The sequence below is a fragment of the Paramisgurnus dabryanus genome, chromosome 2 (assembly GCF_030506205.2).
Source record: "Paramisgurnus dabryanus chromosome 2, PD_genome_1.1, whole genome shotgun sequence".
Taxonomy (NCBI): domain Eukaryota; kingdom Metazoa; phylum Chordata; class Actinopteri; order Cypriniformes; family Cobitidae; genus Paramisgurnus; species Paramisgurnus dabryanus.
In genome coordinates, this window is record NC_133338.1 from 20,234,043 (window position 1) to 20,252,709 (window position 18,667).

The following is an 18,667-nucleotide window of genomic DNA, read 5'->3' on the forward strand; positions in this document are numbered from 1 at the left end:
GGGGGTCGCACACCGGACCGTTCAAAAAAAAAAAAATCGAACACATTGCTTTCTATGAGTATACACACACCGGCGCCGCCTGTCCGGGCCGCCCAGCTACGACTCAGGAAGTTGCTCAAATCCCTGTCACACCACAGAGCGCCACTCACATAGTTTAACATTAAATAACATCATATTTGTCCCAAATCATTAACGATTAACATTGGCTGCTAACTTATATTTTGCATTTTGAAGTAGACGCTATCTGACAAAGCTTGCACTATTTAATGTGCACTTCTGGTTTACGATACCTCCAAGTTGTCCTAGATGCGACTCGATGCATGCGGCGCTGAGCTGCGCGTCTGGTGTGCGACCCCCTTAAGGCATTGTTTCTCAATCCTGGTCCTCGAGGACCCCCTCCCAGAAAGTTTTAGATGTCTCCTTATTTAAAACCCCTGATTTGACTCATCAGCTTGTTAGGGAGACATGTTTACCATTTTGAAAGGAGGCTGATAAGTTGAATCAGGTGTTTTAAATAAGGAGACTTCTAAAACTTTCTGGGAGGGGGTCCTCGAGGACCAGTATTGGGAATCCCCCCCCCCCAAAAAATAAAACATTTAGCATCATTTCCTCACTCTCATGTTGTTACAAATTGTATTAATTTCTTTGTTCTAATAAACACGAAGGAAGATATTTTTTGAGGAATGTTTGTAACCAAACCGATATCAGAGGCCCCATTGACTTCCATAGTATTCTTTTATCCTTCTATGAAAGTCAATGGGGCCTCTGATCGGTTTGTTTACAAACATTCCTCAAAATATCTTTCTTTCAATTTTATAAAGATTTGACTTAATTCATTTGACTTTTGACTTATTTTTTTATACCTTATATCTTCCATATGTACAAATAATCTTGGAGATGGTAATATTTTCCATAGACGATTTGCTGTGTTCATGAAGTTCCTTCGCACTATTACCATGACAACCTCAATCCTAAACGTATCGTTTATGGCTTAAACTGTCTGGAAACCATCCAACAACGGACACAAATTTCTCACAAGGGTGCGCTTTAACTTTCATCCCCTATCACACACTGAAAACCGCCAGACTACTAGAAAAACACTCGCATGGACATGGGTGCACGAGTGGGACGTCCTGATAGCGTGTGACTGGGCGCCTCTGTTTCGTCACACGCCGAAGAAAACTATTTCAAATCCCCCATGTGTTTTTGTAGGTGGGGAATGTTGTTACAGGATAACTGGCTTAAGTGTGTTTATATCATTTTAACAAACTGAATCATGCGAAGTATAAGTGTTTAAAACACAAGAGTTAGCCAACGCAGCGCGGTTTTTAGGTAACGTTACTGGTCAGGGAAGTCTTGTTGGATAGCAGTATTGTGGTCTAAACGACTTTCCTCAACCCCCTTCACTGGAGCGCTGGCTAACATTAGCAGGATAGCCGCTGCCTCTTCCATACTTCTGAAGAACAAGGGAAAATCTGTTTAGGAGATATGGCGGAGACTAAAATCATTTATCACATCGACGAAGAGGAGACTCCGTACTTGGTGAAGATTCCCATCGGTGCTGAGAAAATCACTTTGCTGGATTTTAAACAGGTCTTGAACAAACCGAACTACAAGTTTTTTTTCAAGTCTATGGACCAGGACTTCGGGTGAGTAGTGAGTGTGGCATCCGGGGCTGCAAAGATAGCGAAGTAGCCATAACAAAAGCCCTTTACGCATTTTCAATGTTTTTATGAACTTTATTATCTGATAAAGATTTGCTTATGTTGTGCCAGATGTTTGTGTGGGTTGGTAAATGTTTTCCTGGGGAGCGACAATAGTCTGGGTGGTCTAACTTAGCCGGTAAAGTTAACTTAACTTATAATCTTTGGTCCGAAATGATTCGCGGACCACTTACTTTTATTCAATACGATACTTACTCGATTAAACTTTCTCGTCATCACTCACTTTTAAACTATAAGTGTATTGTGCCGTCTAACGTTACACCTTTAACTTATTCGTGTAACGTTATAAAATAAATTAGTTCAGGCATTTTGGACAAGTATGCAATCTTAAACGATATTTTAAATAAGTATAAGTTAGTCATATTCACTTAATAGGTTGATGTAAGATGATATTTCTCTCTTTCTCTTGTATATAGTGAAAAAATAACGTTTTTTTTGTTAGACTGTGTATTTGAGTCCTCCGTCACTGACAGAACGTACTAGGCAATAAATCTTAGGCATATACCCGTCAGTTATGCATTCTCCAGATGCTACTAGCATATATGTGGTAATCTTTGCAAATTGGGATGTTATCATCCGGCTGTGAATTTCCATCAGTTTGACATCTTATACTTATGTTTACTTAGTCATAAATATAATCAAATGCATTAAAAGAACTGTAAAATGTTATCCATAACGCATTGACTTTTCATTTTTTACTTTCCCGATACTGTCGATTTTACCTATGTTACTATTATCTCAGGTTATTTATAATGCTATGAGATGATGGAGATGTTTTCTTGGGCCTTACAAGTGAATAGTGCTACATTTATTATTATTACAATAAAGCCTACAAATACAAACCCTGCTCTCATAATATAAACAGACGGTTTCAGCAGTGACGACATAAACAAACATGGACCAAACTTAACTTCCGGGAGACTTCCGCTTAGAATCAATAACAACAGGGTCCTTGTAGAGTAGTTTTTTTTTGATAACAAGTAAAATAAATAACAGGTAAATTACCTTTGTTCAGATATCATATCTACTAAAGCGTATCAAATAACACACTGAGTTACTGTGTAAAATTAATGTGTATATAATGTTAGCTACCGATCCTTGAATTCTTGCTAGGCTGCCGAATTTCTCTTCACAGCGATAATTTAATTCAGTTTTATTTATATAGCACTTTTTAAAATTGTTTAATTGTTTCAATGCTGTTTCACATTAATAGAAGAAGGAGAAAACACAGAAAAATCATAAAGACAGTACAGCGGCTAAGATTAAACCGTACTAGGGAGCATAGCAATAATGTAACGTAATGATCCATCTTCGCTGTATCCCCTCGTCTATAGGAAACTGAAACATTTTATTTTCAATAAGGTGTTTGTTCCAGAGTTTAGCCACTAGCCAGATCGATGAGGTTCACTTCGGGCCAGCTGAAACCGTCTATAAGAAGTAGTGAGGAAATGGGATTTGCAAATGACCATTTTACAGCCCAAATGACTGTTTAATTAATTTGAGTGAGTTTGGATTACATTTGATTAGTGAAACAAGTTGGAAAGACTGTCTTTTCTACTTTTCTGTCTTGGCAGAAAGGCTGTTAGTGTCTAGCCAGTTTCTGCTATTGTGGAAAGGGGTAGACGTGCGTGTATTATTGTTGAATGGGTTTGGATATGGATGTAAGATGATCTGGTAGTGGAGTGGGCTAGAGAGTAGGCAGTAGCTCTGCGATGCTGCTGTGGTGATTTGCAGTGTGTAAAGCCAGCTGTCAGTCTGACTGTGTGTGGTAGAGGACAGGTTGGGTTGCTGAGCTGCGTTTGGGGAGGGTAATGGTTGGAGGTTGGAGACAGACCATTTGCTCAGTGTCTGGAATAGAATCAACAGAAAGAGAGTGAGAGAGAGAGAAAGGGTACGCATGGGGGACGTCTACATTCTTGCTGCATTTAATGTTCCTTTAGATCAGGGATCCCCAAACTTTTTATTTGGTGACCCATTTAAAAAGGTATAATCTATCCCAGGACACATATTTTGTTTTAATAAAAAGATTTGGAAAATAGTTTTTTTTTTGTATTTTCTTTGTCAGTTTATGAATAAAATGTAAGTTTAATTGCAATATCTTATGCTATAACATCAAAATCATGGTCATTGTTAATCAATTATTAGACTAAACTGTTTTTATTTCACCGCAATTTTGCATGACCCACCTTATCCCAACAAGTGGGGCCCGACCACTGATCTATAAACATGACTGGATTGCGCATGATGCCACAGTTGCCACCGCGCCGCCATGTTGGTATGCCCAAATATTCTATAAAATCAATGGACGTTATCGGATTTTAATGATAAAACATCACTTTACTAGTATCCGTTTTTATATCTGAAGTCTCCCTGTACATTATTACAATGCAAATGTCCTAATGATGTACATAGTTATTTACTGAATGGTGTACATTTTGCTTTTTAAACAGTAAATTACTATACATTCGTCTTCATTACAGTATCAGATCAGCGGACAGACCACAGCATATTTAGTATGAAAAACATGCTCATTCTGAAATCTAAATCAATAATCATGCTTTGTACCGTATGTGCATGCAATCATTTGCTGGTTTTTTAATTATGTAATCTTTACAAGTTATCTAAACTTATTCAGAGAAATAACGCTTACCGCTTAATGTCAAAAAACATTATTTATACTCGTGTCATTAACAAAATGCAGCAGACACACTCACCAAAACGTTTTCTATAAATCCCTTATCCTGCCCGATTAAAACATAAACATTGCAAACAACACCAGAATTAACAATTAATTTATGTACACATATCCTATAAATTGATCTTGTGTGACACATACGCTGTTACTGCGTGAATGTACATCATGATTCTGAAGTCAATCCCTGCATCCCAAACCGCATACTTCCATACTATATAGTAGGCGAAAAGCACTACTTCTCGTACTCTTTGCCTACTATATAGTATGGAAGTAGGCGGTTTGGGAAGCAGCGAATGACGACATCTGCCGGTTGGGCTCACCAAGATGGCTGCTCGAACTCTGCGCTGGCTTCACCTCACGCTGTTACGTTAAGCGTTCTATGCGCAATCCAGTCATTTCTATAGATCAGTGGTCCCGACTCACAGTTTGATCAACTTTAGATTACAGTTGATATTCCCTAGTAGGTTTATTTTCTTACTACTACAGCATCATTTATTTTAACAGCCCATCGTAAATTATACATATATTGTCAATTTTGTCGTCAATTTTATGTACAAAATTGGTGGGGTGAATTGTAACTTGGTTTGCACAAATGCTGAACTTATTTTTCAGGATTGGCAAGTAAGGTTTAGGTATAGGTTGAATATATCTGTTGCAGTGGCTCTCAACGTTATTCCTGGAGGCCCAATGCTCTGCACATTTTGCATGTCTCCCTTATTTAACACACCTGATTCAAATCAGCAGCTCATTAGTAAAGATCACCATGAACTGAACTAAGTCTGTCAGATAAGAGAGACAACAAAATGTGCCGAGCAGTGGGTGAGTTGAGAACTACTGTGTTAGACTGGGTACACACCAAAAGATAATCGGGTTGATTTTGGGCCGATTTCCCCCCTTCTGACAATCCTAGCTATGTTTGAGTATCGCGATGGCTCTACAGATTATTTTATCAGATTGTCCCTTCGTGTGAGGTGTGTTAAGAGTGCCCGAACCTGCTCGGAAGAACGTCGGAGCCGCGCCGATCGTGAATCATAAATATTCAACGTGTTGAATATTTACGATCAGAAATCCTGATGTGTGTGGGGAATCCCGAGGACAAACGCGAGCACGCTATTGAGATTATCATGTGAAACGAAACCATATCCAATCAGAAAGTGAGATGAGGGAAGACGGAAGCAGTCATGCCACAGCACAAATGGCCAAAGTGAAGTTGATGTGGGGAGCAGAGATGGAGGATCAGCTTGTTGATTTGTGGCAACAGCACGAATGTTTATACAACGTGTCATGTAAAAATTATTCCAAGCACTATCATTGAAATGTCTTCCTGCATATCGTCCGCCATGCTTATTCTGAAGTCTTGCGAGATTTTGTGGGATTTCCTGTGTTCACAGTCGAGACTCTGGTTAAAAATCTGTTTGTGTGTGGTGTGCTGTCTTTGACACATAATGGCACACCACACACTATAGGAGCAAAACGGTTAAATCTAGGATTTTTTTATCCTCGTGTTTGTGGTCTATCACATATTTAACTCTTTCACCGCCAGCGTTTAAAAAAAAGTTGCCAGCCAGCGCCAGCGTGTTTCATGATTTTCACAAAAGTTTAATGTCTTCCAGAAAATGTTCTTCTTCAAATATATAAACATACAATATACCAAATGAAAGAACAGACCCTCTGCTTTCAAAAAAAAAAAAAAAAGTTTCATACTACCTTTAGTAGTTCTTTTGTGATTAGCTTTTGAATATGGGTAGGTTTCTGCAAAAACACCACATTTTGAGCAAAAAGCAGAGATAATTCAATTTTTGTGACGGACTTTTCATAGAGATCCCATTCAGAGTGATCTTTAAAACAGACACGGACATGCAGCAGCTTGCCATAGGGCAATACTTCCGGGTTTAAAAAGTTTCGGAATTGCGGAAAGACGGAAAAACTCGTCATTGGCGGGGAAGCGTTTTCTCTTGATTGACGAGATATCTCGTCAATGGCGGGGAAAGAGTTAAAATCTTATAAGATGTAAAAAATCTTTTGGTGTGTACCCAGCCTTAGGAAAGAGTTAAAGGACCCAAATTATGCAAAATCCACTTTTACAAGGTGTTTGGACAAAAGTGTATGTTGGGAGTGTGTGAACACAACAACCCTACAATGTAAAAAATCCACACTCTCTTTCTTTTCTCAAAGCAGTCTCATTAGACCTGCTGTTTTGATTCTCTTATTAATGTGACATCGCACAAACAAATCCCCGCCCACAGCCACTGACTGGTTCATTTTACCCAAAAGCCTTCCTTAATGTGATTGTTAGCAGATTGTAGCATAAATGCAGCTAAATATACACTGTAAAACCTAACAGTTAACTTAACTCAAACCATTTAAGTAAACCGGTTGCATTAGACCATTTAAGTTTTAAAACGCATACATTTAAGTACTGTGAACTTGAGTCATGTGCAATTATGCACTTATATTTAAGTAGTGTGAACTTAAATATAAGTGCATAACTGCATATGACTCAATTTGTTTAAGTTCACAGTACTCAAATGTATGTGTTTTAAAACTAATGCACCTCAGTTTACTTAAATGGTTTGAGTTGAGTTAGTTTTTACAGTGTACTATTATCCCAGACTGTATTCACAGAAATCACATCTATTTTTAACCGAAAGTGCTCACTGTCTGCTGATAGGGGAGTGAGGAGCTGTTGCTCATTTGCATTTAAATGTACACACATGTAAACTGCGCTTTTTTGCTCCCATCCAAATATGGGCATTTCGGACATGACATAACAAATAATCTGTGTGGTATTTTGAGCCCAAACTTCAAAGACACATTCTAGGTAAACCTGAGACTTATATTACATCTTGTAAAATTGGGCATATGTGCTCTTTAAAAATACTGTGGTCAGCTGAAGAAAATAAGTTATATCTTGGATAGCAGGAAAGTGAATAAATTAGAGACAATTTTTTTTGGAATAACTATTCCTTTAGATTAGCACCATTAGCGGGTTTGGGGGTGGTATTGTTGATGAAGTTTGTTTTTAGAAATTTTTAAATGCCATCACTTTCCTTCATAATTTTTATAGTTGTTATTTATTTATTAATGCCATACCATCATATTTTGCTATATTCATGGCAAGAACTTGTTACTTGTTAATCTACACACAAGTAAATCCACACAAATTGATCTATACACAAATTTGGGAAAGGCCAATTTATCATCGCTAATTTAGCTAATGTGTTTGGACTGATGGAGGAAACCAGAGTACCCAGTGTAAACCCACGCTGACACATGGAGAACATGCAAACTTAAAACAGAAAGACTTCCTGGGAGGCTGTTTGACCCAGACCGGAAATGTACTGAGGACCTCCTTGCTGTTAAAGGAATATTCCATTTTCTTAAAAGAAAAATCCAGATCATTTACTCACCACCATGTCATCCAAAATGTTGATGTCTTTCTTTGTTCAGAGAAGAAATTATGTTTTTTGAGGAAAACATTGCAGGATTTTTCTCATTTTAATGGACTTTAATAGAGCCCAACATTTAATACTTAACTCAACACTTAACAGTTTTTTCAACGGAGTTTCAAAGGACTATAAATGATCCCATACGAGGCATTAGGGTCTTATCTAGCAAAACGATTGTCATTTTTGACAAGAAAAATAAAAAATATGCTCTTTTAAACCACAACTTTTCGTCTAGGTCTGATCCAGCGCAACCTAACGTAAATGCGTAGTGACGTAGGGAGGTCACGTGTTACATATATAAAACGCAAATTGGCGGACCATTGTAAACAATAAACTGACACAAAGACATTAATTAGTATCAGTTGACATACAACAACGTAAGAACGTAGAGTTTCGTGTTCGTCTTCTGTGACCTCTTGACGTCATGACGTATTGCGTGGGGTCACATCACGACCTGATCTAGACGAGAAGTTGTGGTTTAAAAGTGCATTTTTTTTTTTCTTATCAAAAATGACAATCGTTTCGCTAGATAAGACCCTTATACCTCGTTTGGGATCGTTTATAGCTCCTCGAAACTCAGTTGAAAAAAACTGTTAAGTGTTGAGTTAAGTATTAAATGTTGGGCTCCATTAAAGTCCATTAAAATGAGAAAAATCCTGCAATGTTTTCCTCAAAAAACATAATTTCTTCTCGACTGAACAAAGAAAGACATCAACGTTTTGGATGACATGGTGGTGAGTAAATTATCTGGATTTTTCTTTTAAGAAAATGGAATATTCCTTTAAGGGATAGTCCACCCAAAAATTTACTCGCTCTCCTGTATAAATGTCTTTATTCTGATGAATACGAAGGAAGATATTTTGAGGAATGTTTGTAACCAAACCGTTCGTGAGTCCCAATCACTTCAATAGTAGAAAAAAAACTACGGAAGTAAATGGGGCCCGCGAACGACATAACTCAAAATATCTTTCTTTGTGTTTATCAAAACAAAGAAATGTATACAGGTTTGTAACAACATGAGAGAATTTAAATTTTTGGGTGAACTATACCTTTAGGCAACAGTGCCATTACTACTCACTGAGGCACTGTGCCACCCTTTCTTTAAGGAATTCAATTTAATTAGTCATATATGGTGTATTTTTAGTACAAATACTACAAAAGTACAGATAATACAAATACTGTTATTTAAATTCATATAAATAAAGAAAGTTACAAATGAAGATTATCAAATTATACAGTGAGAAACTGTCATCACAGTCAAATTACACTAAATGCATTACAAAATATGGAAGACATATGGGTAGGTAGGTCTGTTTGGATCTCTGTGGAAATCATTTAAAGTATGTGTGCTTTTGATCATTTAAAGCTTTTGTGTTTTTGAGAAGCTCACTGTTGATGTAACTGTGTTTCTGCTCAGGGTTGTGAAGGAGGAGATCTCAGATGACAACGCCAAGCTACCCTGCTTCAATGGCAGGGTTGTGTCCTGGGTAAGCACTTAATTTCCCCATCTGTTACTGTTTTCAGTTCTTTCTGTCAATCAACAATATTGTTTTCTTTTCAAAATTAGTTTTGTTGATCAACCTCATCAAAGCTCTTTAGTCCTGTAGCGAATCAGAACAGTAAAAGGATTACTCCACTTTCTTAAAGAAAAAAAAATCCTGATAGTTTACTCAGGCTCATGTCATCCAAAATGTTGATGTCTGTCTTTGTTTTGTTTTCAGTCGAGAAGAAATGTTTTTTTTTTTTTTGAGGAAAACATTCCAGGATTTTTCTGAATTTAATAGACTTTATTGGACCTCAACAGTTTACAGTTTCAATGCAGTTTAAATGCAGCTTCAAAAGGCTCTAAACGGTCCCAAACGAGAGATAAGGGTCTTATCTAGCAAAACAATTGTTTTTTTTTGGCAAGAAAAATAAAAAATATGCACTTTTAAACCACAACTTCTCGTCTTGCACCAGCTGTGTGAAGCGGTCCTCTTTTTTCACACTTGTAAACACTGGGGTGGTTGTTTCGTGACGTGATGACGCATAAGGTGAGGTCGCGCTGGCTCGTCACACGGCTGGTGCAAGACGAGAAGTTGTGGTTTAAAAGTGCACATTTTTAATTTTTCTTGCCGAAAATGACGATCGTTTTGCTAGATAACACCCTTATGCCTCGTTTGGGATCGTTTAGAGTCCTTTGAAGCTGCGTTGAAACTGTAAACTGTTGAGGTCCAATAAAGTCTATTAAATTGAGAAAAATCATGGAATGTTTTCCTTAAAAAACTTAATTTCTTCTCGACTAAACAAAGAAAGACATCAACATTTTGGATGACATTGGGGTGAGTAAATTATCGTTTTTTTTTTTTTTTAAATAAAAAAGTGGAGTAATCCTTTAACCTCAATCCACCATTCAGCTCAGTTCTGATTTACGTGACAGTGAATCTCGAAAGCACACTAAGTGTGTGTGTCTGTCAGCCCCTTTACCAAGATTGAAATCCATCCTGGTCTAAAAGCTCTCAAAGAAAAGCAGGTTCTTAAATCAAAAGATGTGGAGAAACCAGACCCACTGGGATGGAAATAGTAGACTACTGTCAATATGGCTCAAGGTCCCTTGCGAAGGAGTGTACAATAACTTAACATCCATTATGAAGAAAGAAAAAAGATACAAAATATGACACTGTATTTCAAACCTATTATAACATATCAGCAGATTTTCATGTTCATGACTTTAACACATAATTAAAGTTGATCATTAAATAAACTGGTGGGATTACTTTTTTTACTTCATGTATTTCATAATTTATTTTATTATAGAAAACTAAAGATTAATGATGTGATAAAGTACAGTTATTTTGCAATTTTCTATTTAAGTGTTTCAACCAGAGCCGAATACAGTTTTCTGTCCATCAACAGCCAACTCCAACTTGTTTGTCATTCAAACTGTAGTTACGCAAAACCCGACACTTGATATGTTTGACCTGAAGCATTGTGTGATCAGTTTTTCCCCATTTCAATGAAAACACCACGAGTGTGTGTTGAGTAAAAATAATTGCTGTTTTTACTGTGACATTGGATATTTTCCCATACTTCTCACTTTAGTACTTTCTTCCTTGTTTTTTAGGGATTACATTTACATTTTCCCTTTTCTTACTCACCCTCTCTCTCTCTGTTTTCTTTAGCTGGTGTCCTCAGATACCCCTGCAGCAGAGCCTCCAGCCCCTCCAGTAGAGGTCCAGCCTCAGCCCTCACCTCCCCCTCCTCCTCTGCCTCCACCTCCAGTTGAGAGGACAGGGGGCATCGGAGACTCGAGACCCCCTTCCTTCCAGTAGGTTCATCTCTGTCTCAGTTAATCTGCCATTGAATGTCACCTTTAAAGTTTGATTTAACATATGGTGAGGAATGGGTGAGTATTGACATATCCTGTGTCCCAATTCACCTATTCTAAATAGTATTCGAAATTAGTATGGCCCAAATTGTAGCATGTTGAAATGAGCATCATTAAATCACACACATGGTTAACTCTACTGCTTTCGGTGAAAATTCAAAGTGCTATTCCACTGTAATGGTCGATATTACCCAACTTCTATGTATTTTAAAGTCTAAATGCATTTACAATGTTTTTTTTAAAAATTGTGTTAATTTATAAAAATTGTCTTGTTGGACAAAACGTGCAAGTGTTGTAAACTTCATTGTTTTTTGCGATAATCCTAAAGCATGTGCACTGGGTTGCCTGCATGGAGTCGGTGAGTTGCCTGCCAAAGCACATTCTATTAATAGCCTCAATTTTCAAATTTATTTATTACATATTTTTTATTAGCTTGGTTTTTTATGTATGTTAAAGGGGCCATGGAATGAAAATCTGACTTTTTCCATGTTTAAGTGCTATTATTGGGTTCCTAGTGCTTTTATCAACCTAGAAAATGTGAAAAAGATCAACCCAGTAACTTAGTTTTGGTAAACCGCTCTGCAAGCATGTGAAAAAATAGGTCATTGAAATTTGGCGCTCCTTATGATGTCATAAGAAGATCTTATTATAATAATACCGCCCCTTAAAGGAATAGTCTACCCTTTTGCCATATTAAACTATATTATTACCTCAACCTAGACGAATTAATATAAACCTATCTTTTTTCAATGCGTGCACTGTACAGCGCGTTGTGAATGTGTTAGCATTTAGCCTAGCCCCATTCATTCCTATGGTACAAAAAAAAGTTTTATTTTGTGGCACCATACTTACTGGTATAACTCCTCATGTAACAGTCTTTAAATAGGGAAAACACGGAAGTGTTTGGTGGCTTCCCTGTTTGGTACCATAGGAATGAATGGGGCTAGGCTAAATGCTAACACATTCACGACGCGCTGTACAGTGCACGAATTGAAAAAAGATAGATATGTATTAATTCGTCTAAGTTGAGGTAATAACATAGTTTAATATGGCAAAAGGGTAGACTATTCCTTTAATCTGCACTGTCCAACCACGGCACAGACATTTAGTGCAGAGAGAAAAAGAGAGGGAGTAAATTATTCACAGCACAATTGAGTTTCAATTGCAACAAACCACCATCATTGCGATCAGCATTTGAATTTCATCAGCTCATTTGCATTTTAAAGGACACACCCAAAACGCCACATTTTTGCTCGCACCTACAAAGTGTACATTTTAACATGTTATAATAAATTATCCATATGGTATTTTGAGCTAAAACTTCACATGCGTCCTTTGGGGATACCAAAGATTTATTTTACATCTTAAGAAAGTCTTGTGACATGGCCCCTTTAACATTTTAAACAATGATAAAATATATCAACAAGTAAAATTAAATAAAAATCAACAATTAAAAGAAAAAGTTTTGAGTAGACTATATAAAAAAGTAGCCCTCCAGATTGTTTTATCCAATGTGGCAGCAGACCCCTGTCCTAAAGTGTATGGGAAAAATTAATGGGGAACCAGTGTCCAGCCAACTTCCGGGGTTGGCGTACAAAAATACATCATCCCTGCGGCACTCAATAGGCAATTGGCTTTTAAACGGTTTAAGGTTCCTTCATAATGCAAGGTTTAAACTGATTTTCTTTGTGTGTAGTCCCAACACTGCAGGCAGTCTGGAGAGCCTAGATGATCAGACAGAGACCGAGTCAGTTGTGTCTTTCAGGAGAGAGAAACCTCGGCCCAGAGAGACCTTAGAGCCACGTGGTAAGATACCGTTTTTGTGATGTATTATAAAATGTTAAAAGTACACAAATAGTGATTCAATACACCTGCCCGTGTTTCAGTGTTAGGGCCACGCATGAATGGTCAGCCACATATAGACAGACACCTGGATGGATATGAGAGTGCGACCACAGTGATGAGCAGTGAGCTGGAGACCACCAGCTTCTGTGATTCAGATGATGATGATACAATGAGCAGGTCAGAGACATATTCAATCTCAAGTAATCGTGACTTTAATCATGCAGTTACATACTTTGTATGTAAACTGTTATGTTAATGATAGTAGTAGTTTGATTTTAGTCAATACTGCAGATTGTGTTTTGATTATTTTGACTTATTAGGTTCAGTAGCTCCACTGAGCAAAGCACAGCTTCTAGATTGCTCAAACGGCATCGCAGACGCAGAAAACAGCGCCCCAGGATGGAGAGGGTAAATATGTCTCTAAAGCCTATGAATTTTTGTCTCTCAAAGTGATTGAGGACATGATGCAGATGAAATATAATAGTTTTATAACTAACACCAGTTCCTGTTTGTGTTTTATTGTAGGCTTCATCTTTCAGCAGTGTAACCGATTCAACCATGTCCCTAAACATTATTACCGTCACTCTTAACATGGGTCAGTGCTATTTTTCATCCATTTTACCCCTGTTTTCAGTTTTGCTATGTGCATTTTCCATGATTTATTAGATATAAATGGCTATTTAATGGATCCAAAAATCTCTTTGTTGTGTTCTACAGAGAAATATAATTTCTTAGGCATCAGTATCGTGGGTCAGAGTAATGAGAGGGGAGATGGAGGCATCTATATCGGCTCTATTATGAAGGGAGGAGCTGTGGCTGCTGACGGTCGCATTGAACCTGGAGACATGCTGCTGCAGGTGTGTGTGTGTGTGTGTGTGTGTGTGTGTGTGTGTGACAAATTGTCCCCACAAAGATAGGAATACCAGTATTTTTGTGACCTTGTGTGGACATTTTGATGTCCCAATGAGGAAACAAGCTTGTAAATCAAACAGAATGATGTTTCTTGAAAATGTGAAGTAGCAGAAAGTTTTCTGTGATGGTTGGGGTTAGGGTTTGGTTTAGGGGAAGGGAATAGAATATACAGTTTGTACAGTATAAAATGCATTATGTCGATGGAATGTCCCCACAAAACATGGAAACCAGAATGTGTGTGTGTGTGTGTGTAAAACAGGTACCACTGTAATGGTGTGACAGCGAGATCTGATCGTCTTCACTGATCTGTTCTCTGCGGTCTGCCTGTCATTTTAAATGAGTTACACAACCATCAATAATGCCTGTTAAAGTTATTGGCTAGTCATAAATTTGATACACTCTCAGCCTAAACCCAGATTTAAAACCACAAACATTCTTACTTTTAAACAAAGTATACTTATGCTGCAGGGTTGGGTCATACCGAATGCAAAAAAATCTTTTTTTATTAATATTTGAAGAGTTTGGTTCCAAAACGCAATAAATCCATTTAGACTTATTTCCGTAAAACGTGTTTTCTATACCAAGAAAGTGACAAGATGAAAACCACTATTTTCTGTTACAAACTTTCACATAGCATTTTTAGGTTATAATAACATTGAAAATCAAATTATGGATTTGAATTTTTTTAAGTTTGTTATAAAACTGATTATTTTTATTAAAAAAAATGTAATTATTTCAACAAAATGCAATAAATCCATTGAATCAATTTATAAATGTGCATTCATCTTTGCCATGTTATATTCATCTAGTTGCCTAGTGGTATATACTGATTAAAAGTAAACATTAATGGCATTAATAAAAAAACACTTTTGTTATATTAACTCTTTCCCCACCAGCGTTTTTTAAAAAAAGTTGCCAGCCAGCGCCAGCATTTTTCATGATTCAAAAAACAAAAAGTTTAATGCCTTCCAGAAAATGTTCTTCTTTAAAAATATTATCAAACAATATATCAGATGAAAGAACAGACCCTCTGCTTTCAAACAATGTGTGGAATGGTGCGCTGTGATTTGTTGAGCGGATTTATTGCATTCTGCAGAGAAGGTGGACTGGTGTTTATCACGTTTTTGGAAAAATTGAGAAAAGATGGCATAATAATACGGCGCTTTCGGATTTTGCGTAAAATTAAGAATTTACTTTTTAATACTGACCTAATACAGTACTACAGAGCCCCTAAGGGGACATGGAGCAAAAATTAAACAAAGTTTAGTTTAACGTGAAACTATCATGTGCCCACATGAAACTATCGCGTGCACATGTGAAACTATCGAGTTTAGTTTCACGTACAAACGTGAAACGATGGAGTTTAGTTTCGCGTGCGCACGCAAAAGTTTCACGTGAGCACGCAAACCTAACTTTTCAAAAAAATTCTGCACATGAAAGTTTCACCTTAGGGACTCGGTACAATACTGATTTTCGTGGTAATTATAATTTTTTTAATGCTGTTTATCGCATGTTGGAACCAAACTCTTAATTTATAATGCCAATAAAAATGTGCGTTATTTTCAGGTGAATGACATCAACTTTGAGAACATGAGTAATGATGATGCGGTCAAGGTACTACGTGAGATTGTGCACAAACCTGGGTGAGCTATGAACGAAATTGCCTTGCACTTACTTAGGGTGGCTAAAATTATTACTTGAAAACAGAAGCATATAAACAAAAAAGTTATTTTGTCATTTTTTATTTTCATAGACCCATCATACTCACAGTAGCAAAATGTTGGGACCCCGCTCCTCAAGGATATTTCACCTTGCCATGCAGTGAGCCTCTTTAGTCATTCTAACCTTTATCTGAAAATGTCTGTTAAGTGTCAAAAAAAGGAACCAATTTCCCCCCTATTTCTGTCAGATGAGCCAATCCGACCCATTGATCCTGCAGCCTGGATCACCCATTCTGCAGCTCTGACGGGGGCGTATCCATCCTACCCTAGCAGCACAATCACCTCCAGTTCATCTGTCACTGAAACCGAGCGTAAGCATATCTCTTTTTCCTTGGCATTGTTTAATGCATGCATGCATTTTTTTTAGAGAGAAATTGTGTTTTTATTTGTTCTGTTTATGATTTTCTAAAAAAAAAACTATAGAAAAAAAATGAATGGGAAGCATAGTACATGATGTAATGAAATCCCATAAATATATCCTCCATCTGTCTTTAGGCTTTGGTGAATTTGATCTGTCTTTGCGCTCTGATATGGCATCAGTTGCTAAGGCCATGGCATCTCCAGAATCCGGATTGGAGGTCAGAGACAGAATGTGGCTGAAGATCACCATTCCCAACGCTTTCCTGGGTCAGATTTTCACAAGAACACTCCTCTTTTAAATAAACATTGTATATTGTGTATACAAATAAGCTTTAAGTCTAAATGTTGTGTGTATTTGGGAGTCTAGGTTCCGATGTTGTTGAGTGGTTGTACCATCATATCGATGGGTTTCAAGATAGACGAGAAGCTCGGAAATATGCCAGTAACCTACTGAAGGCTGGTTTCATCAGACACACCGTCAACAAGATCACCTTCTCCGAACAGTGTTATTACATATTTGGAGACTTTAGCAACTGTGAAAATTGTGAGTACCGTCAATTTTCCCTCTTCTAGATAAAAAGCAAAATGATTTTATCATGTGTAGACACCTTGCTTGATTTATCTCTCTCTCACTTGTTAGACATGGCCAATCTTTCTCTTAACGATAATGATGGCTCCAGTGGTGCTTCGGACCAAGATACTTTGGCTCCTCTTCCGTTGTCAGGGGCAACACCATGGCCCCTGCTCCATTCTTTCCCATACCAGTACCCTCACCCCTATACCGCCCAACCACCTCCCTATCATGAGCTCTCCAGCTACAGCTATGGCCCAGGCAGTGCAGGCAGCCAGCACAGTGAAGGTAACAAGGTCTCCTAACCCCAAGGATATTTGCCAAAAATTCTAATTGGTATTAAAAAGGAGAGATTAGGAGAATTACTGAGAACTGGAAAAGTGTCATTACAATCTGTTGTTGTGTCTTTTTTCAGGCAGTCACAGCAGTGGCTCCACACGCAGTGATGGAGAGAAGAGAAGGGGCAGTAAAAGTGTGGCGGGTAGTACGGCGGGCAGCAGCACACGTGGCGACAAATCTCCCGGCGGGGGTGGGGCTGACTCGCGTTCTGGCAGCGGTAGCGAATCAGACTATTCTGTTCGCAGCAGTCTGAGGCGCGACCACGGCTCGGCAACGCCTAGTGAACATAGTCGCTCAAGTCAACGCTCGCTTCATCGCGCACCACCCACTCACCTTGCCCCGTACCCGCCCGGAATCCCAATCTCTTATAACCCAATGATGGTAATGATGGTTCCCCAGCATCCACACCCACATTTAGCACTTGGAGCCCCGCACCCACAAACACCGACTTTGCCCCACCATCCTGCCTTTCCACCCTCCATGACCCCTGGGGGTCCCCCCGGAGCTCCGCCAACCCGAGACCTGGGCTCAGTCCCCCCTGAGCTCACTGCATCCCGACAGTCTTTCCACTTGGCCATGGGCAACCCCAGCGAGTTCTTTGTGGATGTTATGTGAAGGCAGTGAGGGGGAAAATGGAAGTTTGTATGCATATGTGAGTGAGTGAACGAGTGATTGGAAATCATGTGATACAGTAAAGCTCACAATTGTGAATGACAGTATACGTGCAGCTCTCTAGAGTAAGTGTTTGTTTGTACCGGTAGGAACAGGGTTTGTGTAAGGAAAATTAAGGTTAGGAAGTGTTGCACAGCACAGACTTCAATATATCTACTTAGTCTTTGTGGTAGTAACTGCAACAGGGGGAGTAAAAAGAATTGGCGTATTCCTTTTCCAAGTTATGTTTTTCCTTAAATTTTTTTTTACAAAATTGCCTTTGATTTCGATCTGTGAGGCCCCTCATGACTGAAAATATTTCTGATGGGAAAAACAGGTTCACTACAAGCAAGAACTGGCACTGTTGCACATGGGTTTTAAAATTAAGCTTACCTATTGTAAAAACTGTGCAAGCCTTAAAAAAAACAACCTTAAAAAGGATGCAGTTAGTTGTTTTAAATAGTTAATAAGATTTGTAAATGAATTTCTCCAAATACTCTTTTAAAGTGTACCAAGAAATTCCAAAAGTTTTTCTTTCGTGTACTATAAACTGTGTGGTTTAAAGGTAAGTCTTTGTACTGCTGAATGAAACCATGGTTTATGAAAGGGTTCATCACTTTTGGTGTTAGAAAACATACAAAGACTTAAAATTGTACACACATAGGAATATTAACTATATACAAAGGTACTTCTCGGAAAGAATGAGTTGTTTTTGTGATTGTTGCTTTTTTCATTCAGTTTTTTTCATAATCCTTTTGTTTTTATATATTTACTGGCTAAAGTATACAGGTGCTACATATACAGATTTCGGAAGGAGTGAAGTGTTTTAAGTGTTATATTTTGGATGTCAAATACTACCACTTTTGCATGTTTTCACTCAAAATAAATTTGTGATAGAATTAACTCCTAACTGGTCATTTATTCTTTAGAAATTGTGTCTCGTGTGATTTACATTTGTTTAAATTATTATTATTATTTATATATTTATTAAGTGTATAACAAAGAAAATCCTGTATCCTGTAAATGTCCATCA

At 37.9% G+C, this 18,667-nt stretch overlaps 1 protein-coding gene across 1 annotated transcript; it reads left to right on the forward strand.

Annotated features, from left to right (window-relative positions):
- Positions 1–1,126: 1,126 nt before the first annotated feature.
- Positions 1,127–18,537, forward strand: dvl2 (dishevelled segment polarity protein 2). The gene is made up of 15 exons (XM_065269786.2): positions 1,127–1,649; positions 9,286–9,355; positions 11,030–11,175; positions 12,932–13,041; positions 13,122–13,257; positions 13,401–13,488; positions 13,606–13,675; positions 13,798–13,937; positions 15,559–15,635; positions 15,746–15,813; positions 15,902–16,024; positions 16,209–16,340; positions 16,441–16,617; positions 16,714–16,932; positions 17,060–18,537. The coding sequence occupies exons 1-15, from the start codon at positions 1,489–1,491 to the stop codon at positions 17,596–17,598; spliced, it is 2,256 nt and encodes a 751-aa protein (XP_065125858.1). The 5' UTR covers positions 1,127–1,488; the 3' UTR covers positions 17,599–18,537.
- The last annotated feature ends 130 nt before the right edge of the window (positions 18,538–18,667 follow it).